The sequence below is a fragment of the Nicrophorus vespilloides genome, unplaced genomic scaffold (assembly GCF_001412225.1).
Source record: "Nicrophorus vespilloides isolate i.1.1-1 unplaced genomic scaffold, Nicve_v1.0, whole genome shotgun sequence".
NCBI classification, from domain to species: Eukaryota; Metazoa; Arthropoda; class Insecta; order Coleoptera; family Silphidae; genus Nicrophorus; species Nicrophorus vespilloides.
Window position 1 is genome coordinate 263,934 of NW_017100111.1, and position 19,637 is coordinate 283,570.

General features: G+C 32.0%; 2 protein-coding genes across 4 annotated transcripts in view; one reads left to right on the forward strand and one right to left on the reverse strand.

Moving 5' to 3' along the window:
* Positions 1 to 6,972, reverse strand: part of LOC108568541 (E3 ubiquitin-protein ligase AMFR-like) — a 12,438-nt gene extending 5,466 nt beyond the window's left edge. Inside the window, exon 1 of the mRNA XM_017929714.1 lies at positions 6,388 to 6,972. Within this exon, the coding sequence (XP_017785203.1) occupies positions 6,388 to 6,666 (279 nt within the window). The 5' untranslated portion in view covers positions 6,667 to 6,972. The remainder of the gene's footprint in view (positions 1 to 6,387) is intronic.
* Positions 6,973 to 8,466: 1,494 nt separating this feature from the next.
* The window catches only part of LOC108568530 (hepatocyte nuclear factor 4-gamma), a 37,254-nt gene continuing 26,083 nt past the window's right edge, over positions 8,467 to 19,637 (forward strand). The window contains exon 1 of one of the 3 annotated variants that reach the window (XM_017929694.1): positions 8,467 to 8,926. In XM_017929694.1, coding sequence (XP_017785183.1) covers positions 8,833 to 8,926 — 94 coding nt within the window. In that variant the 5' untranslated portion in view covers positions 8,467 to 8,832. Of the gene's footprint in view, positions 8,927 to 11,556; positions 11,620 to 19,637 lie in introns of those variants that run through there. The other 2 variants (XM_017929693.1, XM_017929698.1) reach the window with 2 other exon arrangements.

The following is a 19,637-nucleotide window of genomic DNA, read 5'->3' on the forward strand; positions in this document are numbered from 1 at the left end:
GATGCATATGAAAATTGGATAGTTGTGGAATGTAGTGAGTATTCAAATATTAGTGTGGTTGTACCCGGTTAACTGTAATTCGCGTTCAAAAAAGTAATGAAAAAAATAGCGTTCGAAAAGCAGTCTTCACATTTTTATCATTTTCTCGGTAATTACAAAAGATAGATTGAATCCAAAAGATGCATATGAAAGTTGGATAGTTGGGGAATATAGTAGATATTCAAATATTGATGTGGTTGTACCCGGTTAACTGTAATTCGCGTTCAAAAAAGTAAAATCATTTTCTCGGTAATTACAAAAGATAAATTGAATCCAAAAGATGCATATGAAAGTTGGATAGTTGGGGGAATGTAGTAGTTATATCCGTTTAGCTGTAATTCAAAAATGAAATAATAAAGTAAATCCGCCACTGAATAAATGTCTTTCGTGACCTATTTTATAAACTTGTTTACTCGATAAGTGCGTTACTGTTTCCTCAATCGAAATGGTAAATACTGTATTGAGAGCGCGCAGATCAGATTTTGGATCATCCGTCTCTATAATATTGACATCAAAAACAATAAAGTGTTTTGAAATTTCATAAACGTAATCAACATTATTATCCTTATCGCGTCATACGGCGCACTTTGATAATAATTATCATTATCGATTTTAGATTAATTATAGGCAATGTCCATTCAAAGAAAAAATGAAAACGACTGATATTACGCTCGTTACGACATCTATAAACTGAGACTTTATAAAAAAATTCCACAAAGCAATCATAGTCACATTAACTATGAATTTATCAATATGCATCGTGACATTTTAAAAACACATTATAAATCATCTAATTACAAATATGATATAAAAAAAACACACGTGTGCGTGATAATTATATTAAATTTGCAATTAGGATAATTGAGAATAATTAATAATAATTTGATGATTTTCATAGTATAATTATATTCATCATTATTTATATTACATGATCATACATTAGCATTAAATAAAAATTTATCTTAGACAAAAAAATATGTTTGAGAAACACTGATAAAAATAGAGAGCGTTGACTGCATTTCAAACAGACCGGTTTTTACGACTTTGCACGAATTTATTATATTATCCTGTATGGTTTTGGGCAAAAACAAACAAGCCAATAAAGTTTAAAGATTTAATACACAACCTAATTTTAATTCACTTGTTCGAAATTGTTGTACTACCAACTTTCCACCAAAAAAAAAAAACGCAGAAGATAGCTATTGTTTTGTTGCCATTTGGCAAAGGCGCAATGTTTTCAAGCTTGGAGACTGCGGCTTCGATCACTTAAATTTATTATTTAACGAATCCGTTTCATTCAACTAACTTCGGAGTATCGATTCAGAAAACAGATGTAATTAAATTTGCTCTTAGCAAATAATTCATCTCAAGACGTTTGTAAAAAAAAGTGCGCTCAATTATTTTTCATGTACAAAACTAGAACGTTGCAAATTGGTTACTACAGCAATATCTAGCATAGTGCGGATTCGATCAGTGCGGAATCTCTGTAACAGCGTTTCTCAACCATTGGATCGAGTTAGTTGACAACTTTGTGTCGTGAAACAACTTTGTGTCAAAAGTGACAGCTGTAATTTGAAAATTTTAGTTGGAAAATTGCATTACATATGTAAAAGAAAATAATAAAAAAAAAATACGTAAAATCAGGTGATTCTAGAACACTTGGTGGGAATTCCCATAGCCAATAATAAATTAGAACGAAATCAATGAATGTTCTGAATAAATTATTGCAGTGCAGTTGCAGTGGACAAAGGACGTTTTCTTTTGTTGGTTGCATTAATATAAACAATCACAGGAAGTTTTTGCTTTTTGCAATAATCGAAACATCGAGCTGTTTTCCGTTATGTTCACCGTCGAACGGAATAATTAATATAGCAATATAAATTTCAAGGTAATTATAACAAAGTATTCATAATAATAATAACTTGTTTATATATAAATAGAATAGAAAGTTATTAAAAAACATTCTTAATAAATAACTTAAAAAAAAACAAACAATATTCAATAATTAGTTCAGTATCAGCAGATAAAAATTATCATTGAGTTATTTGCAGACGCATTCGAAATTCCTATACAATCACGTTTCCGGCTCTAATTTAACTACGTGATCATAATAGAAAAACTTATATAGTTAAAATATGTAGTCTTGTTTTCGTTTCAGCTTAAATAACAATTATCGTTCATTCACAGCACATTGTCACGTAATGGGAATTTTAAGACCTCGAGCGTTACGTATTAAGACATGTGCTTATACAGAGATCAGAGTTTCTCAAGCTTATAAAGAAACATATTTGTTTGATAACAGTTTTTCACTTTGACACAAAATAACAGCTGTCATTTGCGACTTACCATATTTGTTTATAGTTGTAATGCAACCCAAATTGCAAACAGTTGTCACTGTCATTTCAAGATGCATTAAACTCGATCCAATTCTGGATTGAGAAACAGATAAATAATATGAAGAGTCGATTAGCAGATGATTTAAATGTAATTGATGGGCTTTTCGTGAGGCGACAAAAAGTATGCCAAGTACAAACATTTGTACGAGATGCACGTACCAACAAAAAAAAATGTTTATTTTATTGTTTCGAGACATAAAATGAACGATAAACCTATTTTTTAACGACAGTTTAAACATCTACCGGCTACTTAAATAAAGAATAAACAAATAAACCAAGATTAGATTAGATTATTTCACGCAAATTCATACCGCATAATTTATGTAAATATTTATGTTCTTGGTACGTTTTCTTTCTAAATACTGTGTCCTTTATTTATTTTTATTTTTCTATAAATTTACCTTTCACTGATTTGTTTGTATTGGTATTGCAACCCAATTGTTTTTAAGAACTACAAAAATGACGTTTAAACGCAAGGTGACAGGTGTCATTTCGGGATGCAACATATTTGTTTGTACTTGTACTGCGACTCATTTGTTTATAACATAAAAAATGACACTTAATCGCAAGGTGACAGCTGTCATTTCGTGAGAATACTTCAAATGTATTCATTTCTTATGAAAGAGTGTAGAATACAGTGGAACCTCGCTTAACGAGTTTAATCCGTTCCAAAATTTCCGGATTTTTACTGGTATAGTGAAACACGATTTCCCATATAAACTAATGTAAATTACGTTGATGCGTTCCATGCCGGAGAATAATTTGGTCTCGATTTTTCATGATTTTGCTTTTCATATCTGTGATTCTTTTTATTCGGAGACATGCCAGGTTATTAAAATCACAAATAACATGTCTGAACACAAATTTGGAAATTTTTTGATCACGAATAACACTAAGATGCAACTAGAATGACCAGTAGAATGAGTTTATATTTCTTTATATTACTTGTATCTATTCGGGGACTTTTAAAATACAATACATTTGTGTTCTGTATTTACAGCAAACACAAATTATATTTACAAAGTAAAGTCCGCTTTAAACAAAGATGACAAAGAAAATCGAAGATGATTAAAAAAGGCGCACAATCAAGACTTCTCTTCTCAACGTTACTCGTTATGCGAAACGTTGCTCGTTAAGCGAGCTTCCACTGTAATTCACAAAGCACAACCAGTTTTTCAAAAAAAAAATAGAATTAAAAAAAAAGAAAGAAGTCAGAGTAAATCTGCATTCCACAAAACTACCGTCGTTTTCGCGACAAAGGAAAAGTATGAAAGGACCTTAAAGAGTGAAAGTAATACAAGTAGAAGTGAAGAGAAAATATGTGCGAGGAAACCAATGGTTTGTTAACGTTTAGAATCGGTAAACTGAGGCGGAAACATCGAAACCTGACAAACAATTTATCTCTGCTAAACAAATTAGCAATTACAATTTGTACGTGGTAATTCACGAAATTAGTTGCCGAAAGTAGTGTTAACTAAAAAAAAAACTAAGTACAAAATAAGAGGATCACCGAAATAAACGAAAAATCGATTTCACAAAAACACGTAATTCTATTTCGTGTTCTAATTAAAAGTTCTATTTTCGCCGTGGCTGGCGAGAGAATTAGGTGCGAAACACATAAAAAAAGCCGCAGTAATGCACTTAAATGAATCATAAATAAAAGCGCCACATGCATACGTCGAATCTCGTTTGGCCGCTATGTTAATAACCACTCTGCCGTGGAATATTTACTAAAGCTATAATCTCATTACAACAACAACAAAAAACTCCCACAAGACTGTATTACGTGGCCCAATAGACAAAAAGAGAAAAAAACACGTTAATAGTTATCGATTTCTTTTACAATTTCACATTATTAACACATTTCCCTACTAATCATACACTTTTTTTTCTTCCAAAATAAATAATTCAATTGTACACGTTACGTAAACAACCTTTGTCGAATCCACTTTAACATGTTGGAAAGTCATCAACTTAAATTTATTAACAAATCGCTGATTGAATCGTGTTACATAAATACAGCTAACACTTAAATTGTAGAAAAACAAAGTTATAAATAGAAAATAGTTAACAAACACTGACGGTTTTTCAAGTTGAATCGATTGAATCTGATAGAGATAGACAGTGTGAAATAGTTGAAACGAAATCTGGACTGTAGATATCGGCGGCCATTAACCCATTAATGCATCGACACAGATTTGCGTTACGCAACGTTACGTTCGCGCGAATTCAACGCAAGAAATAAACCGAAGGTAAACTCGGTCGTTTACTAAGGAAACGAGAAGGTTCTTCGACCTTTCCATTCAATTTACACACAAAACAAACACAATTAGTACAAATCGACTAATTGATTGAATAATGTCTATTCCTCGAGGAAGTTCTGATTTCAGTGCGTTTTCTTGTATCGGTAAGTTTGTAGATTCAAACGATTACGTAGCAAACAAACAAGAGCATAAATACTGAGTTGGCAAGAAAGTCATTTCTGTTTTCACAAAATAAATAGCGTTAAGTTTACTTTAGTTATTTTAAAGATGTAATTTTATTTGCATCACTTAAATGTATTGGACCTTGTGAAGAATCTCGATATTCACATCAATTAAAAAAGAATCGTCATCTAATGATGATTTTTCATTAGTAATGAAAAATGGATCTATAAAAACGTCAATTGAAAATGATGATAATTCAAGCGTGACGAAACAGCACAAATCAAATTCGAAAGCTAAATTGCATCAAAAAAGATCATGCTACTATCAATTTGGTGGAATTACAAAGGTCAATTCAGATGTTCACTGTCACCTACTAATGAAACTGGAGGAAGCAATCAAAGAAAAATGGCAAATCGTGTTTCATCAAAACACACACACGTCTTTAGTAACTCATGAAAAATTATTGGAACTTGATTGGGAAGTGATGTCGCATCGCGCATACAGCTCTGACCTTGTACCATCAGATTACCATTTATTTCAAAGTTTGCAAAACTCTTTGAATGGTAAAACTTTCACTAATTATGATGACGCACTTGGTTCAGTTATTTGCTGATAAGGACCAGCAGATCTTTGAGCACATAATCATGAAGTTGCCAGAAATATGGTAATAGGTCATCGAACACAATGGAAAAAATATAATTGATTAAAATGTATTCTTTGTATACAAAAAAAAGAGTTTTATTTTAAATTAAAAAAAACGAAAGTATTTTCTATATGCATTATACAGAAGTAGTTCATCAATATTTATTTGTTTTCGAATCGATTGAATGACAATCTTCGATAATTCATTAACACAAGAACAAAAAAAACATCAATGGCGCCATGGAGAGAATATCTATCTCAATTTTTGTACATTATTTTGTTTATTAATGTGACAATTTGCAATATTGTTGTTTTGTACACATTAGTAAACGAGAATCATTTGCATATATAATTGTTTCTATAGTAGTGTAATTATATGATAATTGAAACGATACTTAGTTGCGACCTTATTTCTCTGATTCATAAAGTGTTATTCATGTTTGCACACAAAAAATGTTAATAAAAAAAAATCTGTTTTTTGTTTGTTTGTAATTTGCATTACAAATCTTAAATCGTAGTATTTGATAATTCAGTAAAGAAGTCAATAAATTTGTTGCGAGTTTGAATATTTACAACAAAAAACCGTTTTTGCTTAAAAAAATATTTACAACTAAGAATGTCAACTAAGAATTTAGTTTGCTTTGAAAGTAGTCTAGTACGCACTTTGCAACAAAGTATCTACAGATATCAAATGGTGATTCGGGTCAAACTTGAAAATGTCCTTTACCCAGTTCACAGTTTTATTTCTGTTTTGGTTGTTATTGCGATTGCAATTCTTGAAATTTGCGTTGATCTAAGCCAACATCTGCTCTAGATGTTGCAGAAGCAGCGGTTTTGAGTTGAAACTTGGTTGTTATTATTGTTGTTGTTGTTGGTTCACTCACCCAGACGCATATTGGTTCGCGGGTCATAACTGCAGACATATCTGAGACCCATTGCTTCAAGGACCTTTCAGAGTCGGAGGTATCGTTCGCACTGCTAATGTTGAACGTTTCATCTCTCTGCCTACTATTTTGATGTTGGACCTTATCCTGGATATTCCAATCGGGATCTTTGATCGCCTCCTTCGCGAAGTACACACATCCCGAAAGGGCCAGAACACTTAAGAACGTGTACGTCTTCAAATTTGGCAACGGCACACGGTCGAAGCGTGAGAGAGGCATGTCTCGGAGGTCCCTATACTTGAATTTAAGCACTGTCAGGTAACGTCACTGTCACCAAACTTTGTTGGTGGATGAATATTACTATTATTAGTAATAATGTAGAAGACAGTTTCTATTCTTCAGGGCCGCACACGTCTTCAGAAATCGCACCTGTACACGAAACGTTTACTCTTTTCTTGTTTTTTTTTTTGTTGTTGTTGCTGGGCATCAGAACATATTGAGCTCTGGCTGCTTATTGAAGCGTTCGGTCTGCGACCTTCGAATTTGTAGGTAGCGTTGGTGGGATAATATTGCAGCATGCGAATAGAATCGCCCAAACACACGATCATCTCCCCTCTCTTATCCCTATTGATTCTTCTTTTATGAACGCCATCTCAAGACTGTTTCTCTAACTTATCACTAGTACGTGGGTGTATTCGCAAGTTGGCGCCACCAGACGCGATATGCAGTTACCTATATAATATTTGCAAAATTATAATATTTACAAGATACGGACCTGCATTTTGGTTGCCGAATATGGACCGGTCTAGAAGATAGTTATAAATTAATTATTTTACTATAAAAATAGCGAAAAATGATGTTTATCAATATATAATGTTTTAATAAAGCAATTCAAAATTATGTAGACCTTAAGTTTATTAATTTCATACAAATCACAAATTTCATCTGACAAATTTCTTAACTAAATATAGAAATTAACTGGAAAATGTCCAACGACTAAACTAATTATACGAAATCAAGAAATTAACTGCAAAAAGTCTAACGACTAAAATATACGAAATTATGTAGACCTTGAGTCTACTGATTCAAATCCTACATAAAACAGAACAAGTATTTTTTTGATAAATCTGTTAACTAAATTAATAAATTAACTGCAAAAAGTCTAAGGACTAAAGTATTTATACAAAATTATTTGTATCTTAAGTCTACTGAGTCTAATTCTATCTATAACAAACTGAGAATCTCTTCCGACAAATGAGTTAATCAAATAAAGAAATTAATTGTAGAAAGCCCAAGAACTAAACTAATTATACGAAATTATGTAGATCTTCAGTCTACTAATTCGAATCTTACCTATATCAAAATAATTATTTGAACTGACAAATTTGTTAACTAAATAAAGAAATTAACTGCAAAAAGTCTAACGACTAAAACTACGGATTTGAAACCTATAATAAAACGAGTATTTCATCTGTCAATTTTGTTAACTAAATCAAAAAATTAAAAACAAAAAGTCCAACGACTTAAATATACGAAATTATGTAGACCTTAAGTCTACTGATTCAAATCTTACTTAAAATAGAACAAGTATTTCTTTTGATAAATTTGTTAACTAAATTAAAAAAATAAATTCAAAAAGTCTAATGATTATACTACTTAAACTGATTCGAATCTTACCTATAACAAAATAAGTATTTTATTTAACAAATTAGTTAACTAAATAGAGAAATTAACTGTGAAAAGTCTAACGACTAAACTAATTATACCAAATGATGTAGATCTTAAGTCTACTGATTCAAATTCATTTGTTAACTATATAAAAATATAACTACGAACATTCAAACTATTAAAACTAATAATACGAAATTATGTAGATCCTAAGTCTACTGATACAAATTTTATTTATAACAAATTAAGTATTTCATCTACTAATTAAATCAAGATATTATTACTTTAAGATGTCTATCTTTACTATGAAGTATATAGAAAATGGAATAGTTTTGTTGACTGAATGTAGATTGTTGGCTTAAGTAGAGTTTAAATTGTAAGACTCATATGGGGATTTTGATAATAATAGTTGAACGCTTAGTTTTTTTTTTTTCATCTGAAAAGTAGGCGGTAAGTTTGGAAGCTCTGGTTTAGTCTATTGAAATGTAAGCGAGTTGAATAAAGAGCGAGATGCGTGCGTCGCTTACGACGTCCGCTCCAATCAGCGACGTATCTGTTGGAAGTGCGTTCCCCGTCGGAGGAGCGGACGACGAGGTGGCCGTCGTCACGTGCACGTGAACCGGAGGAGGCGATTGGTCGCCGGGCGGGAAATCAAGTTGGATCCGAACTCGTTCCGTTCTCGCCGATGCCGAACGCACTGTAATTTGTGACCGTATGTGTTGCGCGTATATGAGAGAGAGTGCGGAATCCCTTTCCCCGTGAACTTTGCCCCCTTAAATGGCCGAACAACAGGTGGTACTCGTGCTCAATTCCAAGGAGGCTTCCGTCATCGTCGAGAATGTCCCCGTGCTGGCACCCGACGACGACACCGGTAGGACTTGCTAACTAAACCTAAACTTAACCAACCAACCAAAATACCAATGCAATTATAATAATAATCAGCGATTGCTGCGTACGCGTATCCTACTCATATCTAGCCTCCCAACAAACAATATAAACAATGAGATTCCCGCAAACAACATACACACACAACTCTCCTACAGTTATTGTTGCATATCTTAATTGTGTTTCGCCAATGAATCCCGGATTGGCTCACGTTCTCCCGCAGATGCAGATTATGAAATGATCCGGACACTCGCAATTCCATTGGACATCGTTATCTCGATGTTGACAATCGCCCCGCTACATTATAAATAATGTCTGTTTGTTTGTTCTTTGTCCAAACGCAGATCGACTCTACTTAACATCATATCATTTTCATATCGCTTTTCAAAATGTGTCCGAGCACACACACACTCATTCTATTTATGTTTCAATGAATGCACCCATATGAGTGTATGTCTCGACTCAGGGGGTAATAATAATATGCCTCAATTGGTACATTGAAATAGTCGAGCCACCTAAAAGCAGACAGAAATTAGAACGAATTAACTTTCATATCTTGAACTTAATTATTTACGCTCTTCTTGCGTCGAATTTCTACAAATAAAGTATTTCAATTTCACCATTGAATTTCATCTAAGCTCGCCTATCTACAAATTATAATAAACAATCGTAGACAGGATGTGCAAGGTCTGTAACCTTTCTTCGTGAATTAAATTAATTAAAAATAAATTATCTTATTATAAATTCACAATAAATACAATTCACCATCATCTATCAACAAAAGAGATTTTAAACTTTTATGTAAATCATTTATTAAGTGACAATGGATGAACTGAAAACTATGATATTACGTTTAACAATTTATTAACGTTGTACATAATAACGGACTTGAAGGTTACTGATTCGATCAAAACCTATAAGAATCTCTTTCAAAGGCAGGAAATTTTCAGGAATCAAAGTGTAAAAACACAATTATATTAATTTCATACAATATCAACGTATTATCTACGATAACGCTCATCACTATTATATTTAATTCTGTAATTAATATCTTATTGTTTTGATCGTCGTCAATGTTTACTTTCATTTCAACTTTCTCATACCAGCATTAATCTTTATCTAATTCACTCTCTTGAACTCGTAAACTCCGTATTCACAACTGATAGCAAAGGGTTACGGCCTTTACGTCTGCAAAGTCTGATCGTTACTTTCCCTTTAATCCGTATCCATTTAGATAACCGATACACACGAGTGTATAATATGTTGCATACGAACGCATTCCAATTCATATTTAAATTTCTTGAAATACACATATAAAGTGTTTATAACATGATTTAAAACACTTGTATATTGGTTTTATTTCGTTTACTTAGATTCATTAAGATTGTATTCATTAAGATTGTATTCATTTCAACATTTTTTTTTATTTCCAAAGACAATAGATTGCTGTGGAATTGACTTACAAAAACAATTCAGCAGTTCTACGCTTTGACAAAAGGTGACAGCTGTCATAGCTTCGACGGCGAAGCAGGTTGAGTAACGCTGGTCTAATACTTTGTCTAACATTTTTGAACAAGTTCTAAAACAAATGATTACTGTATTAGTTAGTTAGGTTTCAATCAGTTTTATGTGAACGTTGTCTTCGTTTTATTTAATGCTTTTGTCAATTATAAATCTTCTCGTCGCCATTTAAAAGCTTTTACAAGACGTAAAAAAACATGATTCAATTATAAATTGATCGATTAAAATATGAAAGAAACTAAAAAAAATGTTACAATGTTAACCACTTTTAATCTACAAATTTCATTTCTTGCTTTAACAAACGAATTGCACTTAAAGAATGTGTAATTAACGAATGAATTTTTTTCGTAATTTCCCGCGAATCAAGAATGATGAGAGTAAATTATGTTACTGCACAATAGACAAAACAATCTGATAATCTCAGTATTATTTTCTTTCGTTTTTAAAGAAAACTGCAGGATTTAACTGGGCGAAAACAAGGTCGGAAAGCAGTGTTTTTTTCTCTTCTCTTAAAAAAACAGAGAAGGTGGCTTTGGTGGTGATAAAAGCACGGTGTATTGGGCAATGCCTATATATAAATGTGTATATGCGAGTTGAGGAAGATCGAGAGAGAAAGAGTGTTTCTAAGGTTATCTTAGCGTTTGACCCCTTCACAGACCCCGGATATGAGAGAAACATGTTTCAGAATAATTCTTCTGCAAAGATAACGCAAATAAAGTAATGATGAGGTTCTGAAGCGACGCTGAAGTTGAAAGAATATACCGGTAATCTGCGAAAATCGTAATCTACACAGCGCTCGCAAATATAATAAAATCGTCATTATCTGATTGATTAACGATTGATTTTTATGATAAGATAAGCGTACAGTTTATCATTATGTTTCGCTTTTTTTGTTGTATGTGTGTGTGTGTGAATAATAGGTTGATTCTCCTCTCTGCCCGCGCACATTTGATAAGTTTATCTTAAATTTTATATACGTCGAATTCGATTCGGGCAATAATACAGTTTTATAAAAAGTGACAAAGGCTAGTGTCATATAGTTTTTGCGAGGGCTTGCGATGATCGCTAATTAAAAATCAAGCAACAACGTCAACAACAACGAAAACTGCTTTGTTTATCAATTGTTTCTACTCAGTATCTCTTTTCTGTTCGTTCTCGGTAAGTTATCATTTGTTTAGACACGCCGCGACCACCGTATGAGCATGAGCTCTTGATTTTTTTCTGAAGCTTTACAATTCATGACATGTTTATTTGAAATATGTCAGTTTCTGCTTTTTACCTACTTATGAAAAACATGATAGATTATTTAATTAATTAAATTAATTTTGTAAAACCATCTGGAATACTTTTATTTTCAGTTTTTAATAAACATATTTTATATTGTAATTATTTTATTTTTATCTAACCATTACCGGTAAACGATTAACCGGTATTACCGAGCAAGTAACTTTACCGAAATTACCGGTATATTTTGTTAAGAATTACCGGTAATATTGTTTTACTCGAAAATTGAAACAGTCAGAAAAAGTGTTATTGATTTAAATATAGAAATTTCAGAACATGAAATTAATATTATTAACAATTGGCTGTACAAACTTTAAGTGCACTTGATTGTACATTACTTAATGCCAATTTTACCCATAAATTTATATTTGATAAATTGTCTACGCAAAATACTATTCTAAACAATTGAAATCAAACAATTGACGCACTAACTTTTCGGATGTTGTCCCATGTTTGGCACAATCCTCTAGAATTTAACAACATACATCAATAAGATAATTATAATTTGTTTCTGTTGAATTAATCAGCCATTACTGAAACTATTGTCTGAAGATGACGTTGAATGACGTTTTTGCAAAATATATTACCGGTAAACAGATACATTTATGTATTAGAATATTTCAAGTTAAAGAATTATTAGTTTCGTGTCAAATTCTAGAAACAAAATTAATTTTGATCATATTTAAAAAAAAAATATGTCTAATTATGTTAATAATCACTTCTATTTGAAATAAATATAGAAATCAACAATTTATTAATAAAACCTATTTAATTATATCATCGTATCATAATTTTAAATAAAAAAAAAAACGCTTAATCACGTATCTAAAAATATGTGTACTTTTTATTTGTTTCGAATCGTCTATAATTGAATTTAATTATCGGCAATGATGATTATTATTTCAATATACACAGACACACGTACACATAAAATATATAAATTTGAAACAAATTAATTTTCCGTCCTTACATAACGTTCGATTAATTACGATGATGTCGGTTTTCAAGAGCATTGCATATTACAATAAATAAAAAAACAGTTGCATTATTTGATAGCAATCTTATCGAGATCATTTGAAGGTGATTTTTTTTACAACTTTTCAGCAAAAAAAACACATATAATAATAATAATGTATTCAATCTACGTATATCCGAAAATAAATCAATTAAGAACTTTTGATGTAATTTTGATAATAATTATTATACGACGTTATCATTTATTGAGCTCGATTGAATATCAATATTTTATTGAGTATAATTCTTTTCTCATACGCATGTTTGCTTAAACCCAATTGCTTTGTTCTTTAATTTTGCTATTCGTGGACGTGCGGCGTATATATCCGCCCAATTTTGTATATATATATGCATGTACTAAAAAATACAATGTTTTTCTTATAATTATTCTAAGAATATTTGTTTTTATCGATAATTTTGAAATGTTTCACGCATTTCAAATAACAAACGTGGCGATGCGTTTGTTACGTGTAACGATGCGGCTGTGGCGTATCTTTTGTTATTGATTTAAATGGAAAAACCTTCGTGTAAATCACGTAAACTGGATGATAAATCGTTAGTGGTGATTGCAAGTCAAGTATGATTTAAAGACTAATAAATGCATAAAACGCACGGAGATATTAATCAGAATTGTTATTTATGTTGAAATTCATATTTGTTGTTAACAATTTATTACGACTTACGACTGACATTAGTTAAATAGATGTCGTTCTTTGCAATGTGCGCACAATTTAGAAAAAAAAACCCCTAAAGACATAATAAAGTACAACTTTTCACTGCAGAAATCACAAGTACAAAATTCCTAAAAACTATAGAGGAATGCTGGGAGTACTTGCAGGTGTATACGGATGGCTCGGTTCACCCCAGCCCCAGATCGGTTTCCTACGGGATCTACTTTCCAGGGTCGGATATCACAGAAAGCGGCAAACTCCCGGACGAATGTTCGATATGCACGGCGGAACTATATGCCATACATAGCACCTTTGAAACAAAAAAAAAATGTTATTATTTACACCGATTCTCTGTCAGCCATATCATTAATATCCAACGACAAGCCTTCTTTTAAATCGAATTCATGGGCTACAAAAATTAGAGGACTGAGCCAAGATTTGCTTAGGGACAGGGCTCGCATAGTAATGTGTTGGGTCCCTAGTCATCAGGGCATCACAGACAATGAGAGGGAATGGCAGGAATGGCATCACAAACATGATGGAATGGCAGGAAGAATACCTTTTGGATAGTCAGACCAAACGAAGGCTTTACTTTGAATTTACTTTGAATAGGACAGTGAAGAGCAATCCATAGTTCACAGAACTAGGTATCTATAAAAAACGTCAAGTCTCCGCACTCTCAAGATTACGTTCTGGGCACTCCTGATCCCCATCTCATCTATACAGAGTGGGACTATTTGAGTCAGACCTTTATTCGTGTGGAGCTATAGGTACAATTAACCATATCCTCTTTGAGTGCCCTAACAACGCTAAGACGATGAAGATTCTACTTTGTGTCATTTCGATACACCAACAGTTTCCCACTTCTGTCGAAACCCTCATAGCTCAAAACTACACGGAAGTATATAAGGCCATCATCAATTTTATACTAACAACTAACGCCGCCCTTTAACAAACTATAATCATTCATACAACCTCACTCAACAATTATTGGTATGCGTACCTCGCTGCAATCCATTTAACAAAACAAAACACAACTACATAACCGATACGAGGTTCATCCATTTTTTCCATCTGTTTACAGTCGCCAGAACCCCAGCTCCAAATACATAAACATTTCGAGCGGGGGTCAACTTAGGCCAGTGGTTTCCAAACTTGATGTTACTACGCCTCCCTCAAAAATATGTAATCATTTGGCGCCTCCCCAACCCCCCTCCATGTCAAAGGACTTGCTGAATTCCCCAAACATTCAGCTTTCATATGCATATATTGGATTCATTCTATCTATTATAGTTTTCGAGTAAATCAATGAAATGTGAAAACACTGCCTTTTCGAACGTTCTAATTTAAATTTTTCAACTTTGAACGCGTATTACAGCAATATGGATAAGAGCACATGAATGTATCTATACTTGCTGGATTCCCCAAACATTCAGCTTTCATATGCATATATTGGATTAATTCTATCTATTATATTATTAGAGTAAATCAATGAAATGTGAAAACTATATTTTAGCATATATTTGGAAAATTGTTCACTGCTACTAATATTCGCGCCTCCCCAGGGAGGCGCGCCTCACAGTTTGGAAAACGCTGACTTAGGCCACATACACACTGTGACAATTCATTTTTATTGTTATGGTTACATAGTATATTCATGTCATACTATAAATTTCCTAAGGACAAAATAATAATAATTTAAACGTATTTAAGTTCGTAAATGCGACATTAAAATGTTAAATTTATTACTGTATGTCAGTGATATTGCAAGTATTGACAATATGAACGACACATAGGTTAAGAAATTTTGATCATGCTGTAATGTTTTCGATGTAATAATATTGTGATTTTTTTGAGGTGACTTAGGGTTAGGTGATTCGTTATGGAAACTGCATCTATAAATAGATCGTTTCCCAATAATAAATAAATGATGTGCATGCGATTGATAAACGCGAGAACGAATCCAATTAAAATGCACACACGCGCCGATATCAGATTATTATTATTATTTATGCGCGATTGCGCAATCTGGAATTCGTGCAATTCGAATCTTGTTCAGTTTTTTTTTTGTTCTAGGCTTGACTCAGTTTCAGTTAACTTAGGTCATGCCTAGATTCGGGGGGAAAACGGATGAGTACACACACCGTGTTTGGCAACAATGGCATTGACAGGAAACGGCTTTATCGGTACACTAAGAAACGTAGCGTTAATGAACGAGCAGCGGTGCCATGGATGCTTTTGTTTGCTGCTTTGTTTGTGGTTAGCATGGCTTTAGTATGATTACTCCAATGCGATTGTTCATGATGTAACAATGGTAGCCTCCTGATTCATTTATACAACAAGAATTTGTCTATATAATAATGATAGTGTGTGAACTATTTTTGCCTTATCACTGCACCAGTTACGTGATTTATTATGTAAACTTATTTCAGTATTACTAAAATCAGTCTTTAATTTTCAATCAAGTGTGCCAGTTAGCATTCCATAGATTATATCATTATTAATATAATATAATTATACAATATACCTTAGCTCTGTTTGAAACCGGACTAATCGAGGCCTTTGAAAACAAAAATTGTAGCAAAAATTTTCAAATATTTTCTCTCATGTACACAGAAATAAACTCTATTTGCAATACTTGAAACTTTACAAGCCTAGTATAAGCCAATTTTGTTGTAGACAAGTAATTTGACCAATTTATTGAATATTATATAATTGATACATCAATTTGAATCGTCTTTTCACGAACTTTTTTTTGCCAATCGAAAAACTTGTTTTAATTTATTTTATATATTGACACATATTGCATGTGATTAAATTTATTCGCACAACACTTGAACTTGAAAATGAATATGTTTCATCGCATTAAAATAGAAAGAATTGAATTAAATGAATGATAAGATTAATGGAAGATTACAATATTATCCGTTACAATAGTTTTTGTTTTATTTTGCAAATGAATAATGCAACGAGTGTTCGAGACCACCCACGGGTTTCAAATTCAAAACAACTTAAGCATTGTTTGTTATAATTGTAAACAAAATTTTTATTGTTGTTTTATCTTAAACATCAATAATGTAATAATTGTGCAACATTTTTAATGAATCGCACAATGACAGCTTGTGTCAAAATGATGAAGTTTTTTGTTTTTTTATAACAATCTGTTCATCAATGTGAACATGGAGTAAATTTAAGATCGCGGTTGACATTAAATGGATAACCTTTTCCCGGTGGATAGTTACCATTATGATAATTTGTGGATTGGCTGTCGTTTTGTATGTTAACTTTAGTAGTATATTGATGTTCTACGATTTCACTACTTACGTTGACTGTGAATCTGCTGTTATCCTTAACACTGTCATTGTCCATCGACTTGGCTGATGGTCCATATGCTGAACCTCAATCATTTCACTGTCCATCTATGATGAACCATGGCCCTATTGCTGCAAGCACTGGCGCCCACTAAATGTCATAACTATTCGGCATTAGTCGCCCTAAAACGATGAAGTGGTGACAGCTGTCATCTTATGTCAAAGCGAAGAACTTGTGAAATATTTGAAGCAATTGGATCTCAATATAACTAAAAACAAATACGTTGAGTCGCAAAATGACAGCTGTCACCTCATGTCAAAGTGATGACACATTCTTAGCAGTTGTAGCTAATACATTCATTTGCGAAATGACAGATGTTCCAAACCATAAACTTCTGAAATAATCTTAGCAATTAGGTGTTTTGTACAACTACAAACAAATATATTGAGTTGCGCTGTTCAAAAGTTAAGAAACGCTGATTTAGACTTTGGAGAATATATCTACCCGGCACCTGCGCCAATTGTGTAACTTTTACTTTATTTTGAAGCAGTTTTAAAGTTCTCGATTAGTGCGGTTTCAAACGGATTACCCGCACTATGCTAGGTATTCATGTACAATCCAAATGATCATTTGTACAAACTAAGAAATTAAGTTAAACGAACAACATAGAGCTCTTCGAAACTAGAGTTTAAACAGCTAAACCATTTAGTAAGTCTGCGGCTCATTTCTTCAAACCACTTTTTTTTCAAACGAAATAATCCGGAGAAAACCGGTTACGTTATGTATTAGATAAGAGCAGGTCGTGAATTGTGGTGAAATTATTATTATTATACTTTTTTGTCCACCATTGATTACGACTACATCTAATGATGACTGTTTTGCATCAACTTATCGAATCGAATTAAATGAAAAAAAAATAAGTATACTTAAAATTCAATTTCAATGCTATTCTATAAATATTGTTTTAAACAATGTAATCTTGACACTGTCTCGAACTTATCGGCTGATAACGCACACCCCCCCCCCGTCAAAGTTATATCAATACAATTTTAGAACTTTTCTAAATAAGTCTTAAAATTTCCATAATCTTTGTAGAATCAATAAGTGGATTGAAGTAAAGTTATAATTCTTAATAAATAAGATGAAAAACTCATGGTCGTTGACCAATTATGAAGAATTTTTCTTTTTTTCTAATAAACACGACTACTTTGATGTTAAAGAAACGTGAATCAAACAATGAATAATTACTCAAGTTGTTATTTATTCATAATGAATATCAATATTATAATAGTTATGTCATCGTATTATAAATGAATAAATAGAAGAAGTGTAAATTAGTTTATCGGGGAAATAAATAATTTGTATTTTTTGTTGAGAATTTTATGTAAAATAAAAACAATTTTGATTAAAATTAATGAAAATTAACAATTAACTAATTGAATATAATAAAATGTGTGAGATTTCATATTTTTCAGGTAGATACAAAAATATATTAAGTGTACTAATTATTTTTAATTATTTTTTAAATATACAATAGTGAAACCGCACTGATCGAAGCCGCACTGTGCGAGGTATTTCTGTATCTAATTTCTCTCATTACAAAAAAAAAAACCGAAACTAAATCTGTATATAAATAAATGTTTATGTTTATGTTCGAGATGCACGCTTATTAATATATGAAATTTATCTCTCACTCGATGCAGAATAAAATGTGCAACCTTGATGAAATATTCTGTTATCGTTTATGAAGTCGTTCGCCAATTATTATTCGCGCTGGCGTTTGATTTATAGGCGCCAGATCGAAAACGGAAAATTTCGACCAAAATTCATACACATGTATTATGCAGACGTGCATCTTTTACGTTTTTTTTTTGTCTAAATGTTGATTAAAACTAATCTCCAAATGTAAATAGATTTAAATTTATCCTTGTGTTCTTCATTATGTCAATCTGCGTGAAATTATGATCGAATTTGCGAGATTAGAAATGAAATTTTGTAATTATTTGCAATTACAATGCGAGCGATAAACTCGAGAGAAAGAAAACAGTGAAAAGAATGATTCATACTCGTTCGTATTTTTATCACTGGAAGAAGCATTATTATTACTGACTTGCACATTTTATTTCCAATTATCCATCTGTTTGTTCATTTGAATACGAATCTAAGTGAAACATATCGTATACATAATTTCAACATCGAGTAGCCAAAAATTTGCTGATTAAAAACTCGATTTTTCAAGTCCAACACAACTTTATTAACTACAACAATACCTTTTTTGTGGTTCTATTTATAAACGTTTAGTAACTAGTTCAAAGACGCTCAACTATACGCAAACCGAAAAAACAGCGTAAAACGAGGTCTGAATTTATTGTTGCTATTGCATATTGTGGTTATGAGTCACGAAATGACAGCTGTCACTTTGACAGTAAAAACGTCAAAAAAAAACAATTGAGTTGAGAAATACTTCCAACGTCATTTCCATTCGTTTGACAGTACCTCGCATAGTGCGGGTAATCGTTTGTATACAGCACTGTTTACTATTATTATTTTTTGATAATTTACTTTAATTTTGTCCTATAGTGAATCCGCACTGTGCGAGGTTTAGTACACGCCCTTTTGTTTCCTTTTATCAAATTGCGATAATTTTTGAAAAATTTACGTCAAAGATTTGCGATATTTAGAAAGAAAAAAAAACTCTCAACGACGATAGCGATAGTGTAAATTAAAATATGTCAAATGACTCAACATATGGACAATATTATCAGTGTACTATTTACTAAATATTAAAAACAATATTATTGAAATCTCTTATATAAATTCTCGTATTCTTACAGGTTTAAAGCAAAAAAAAAAGGCTATTGACCTAATCTACTTGCTTCAATCGTCATTAAAACG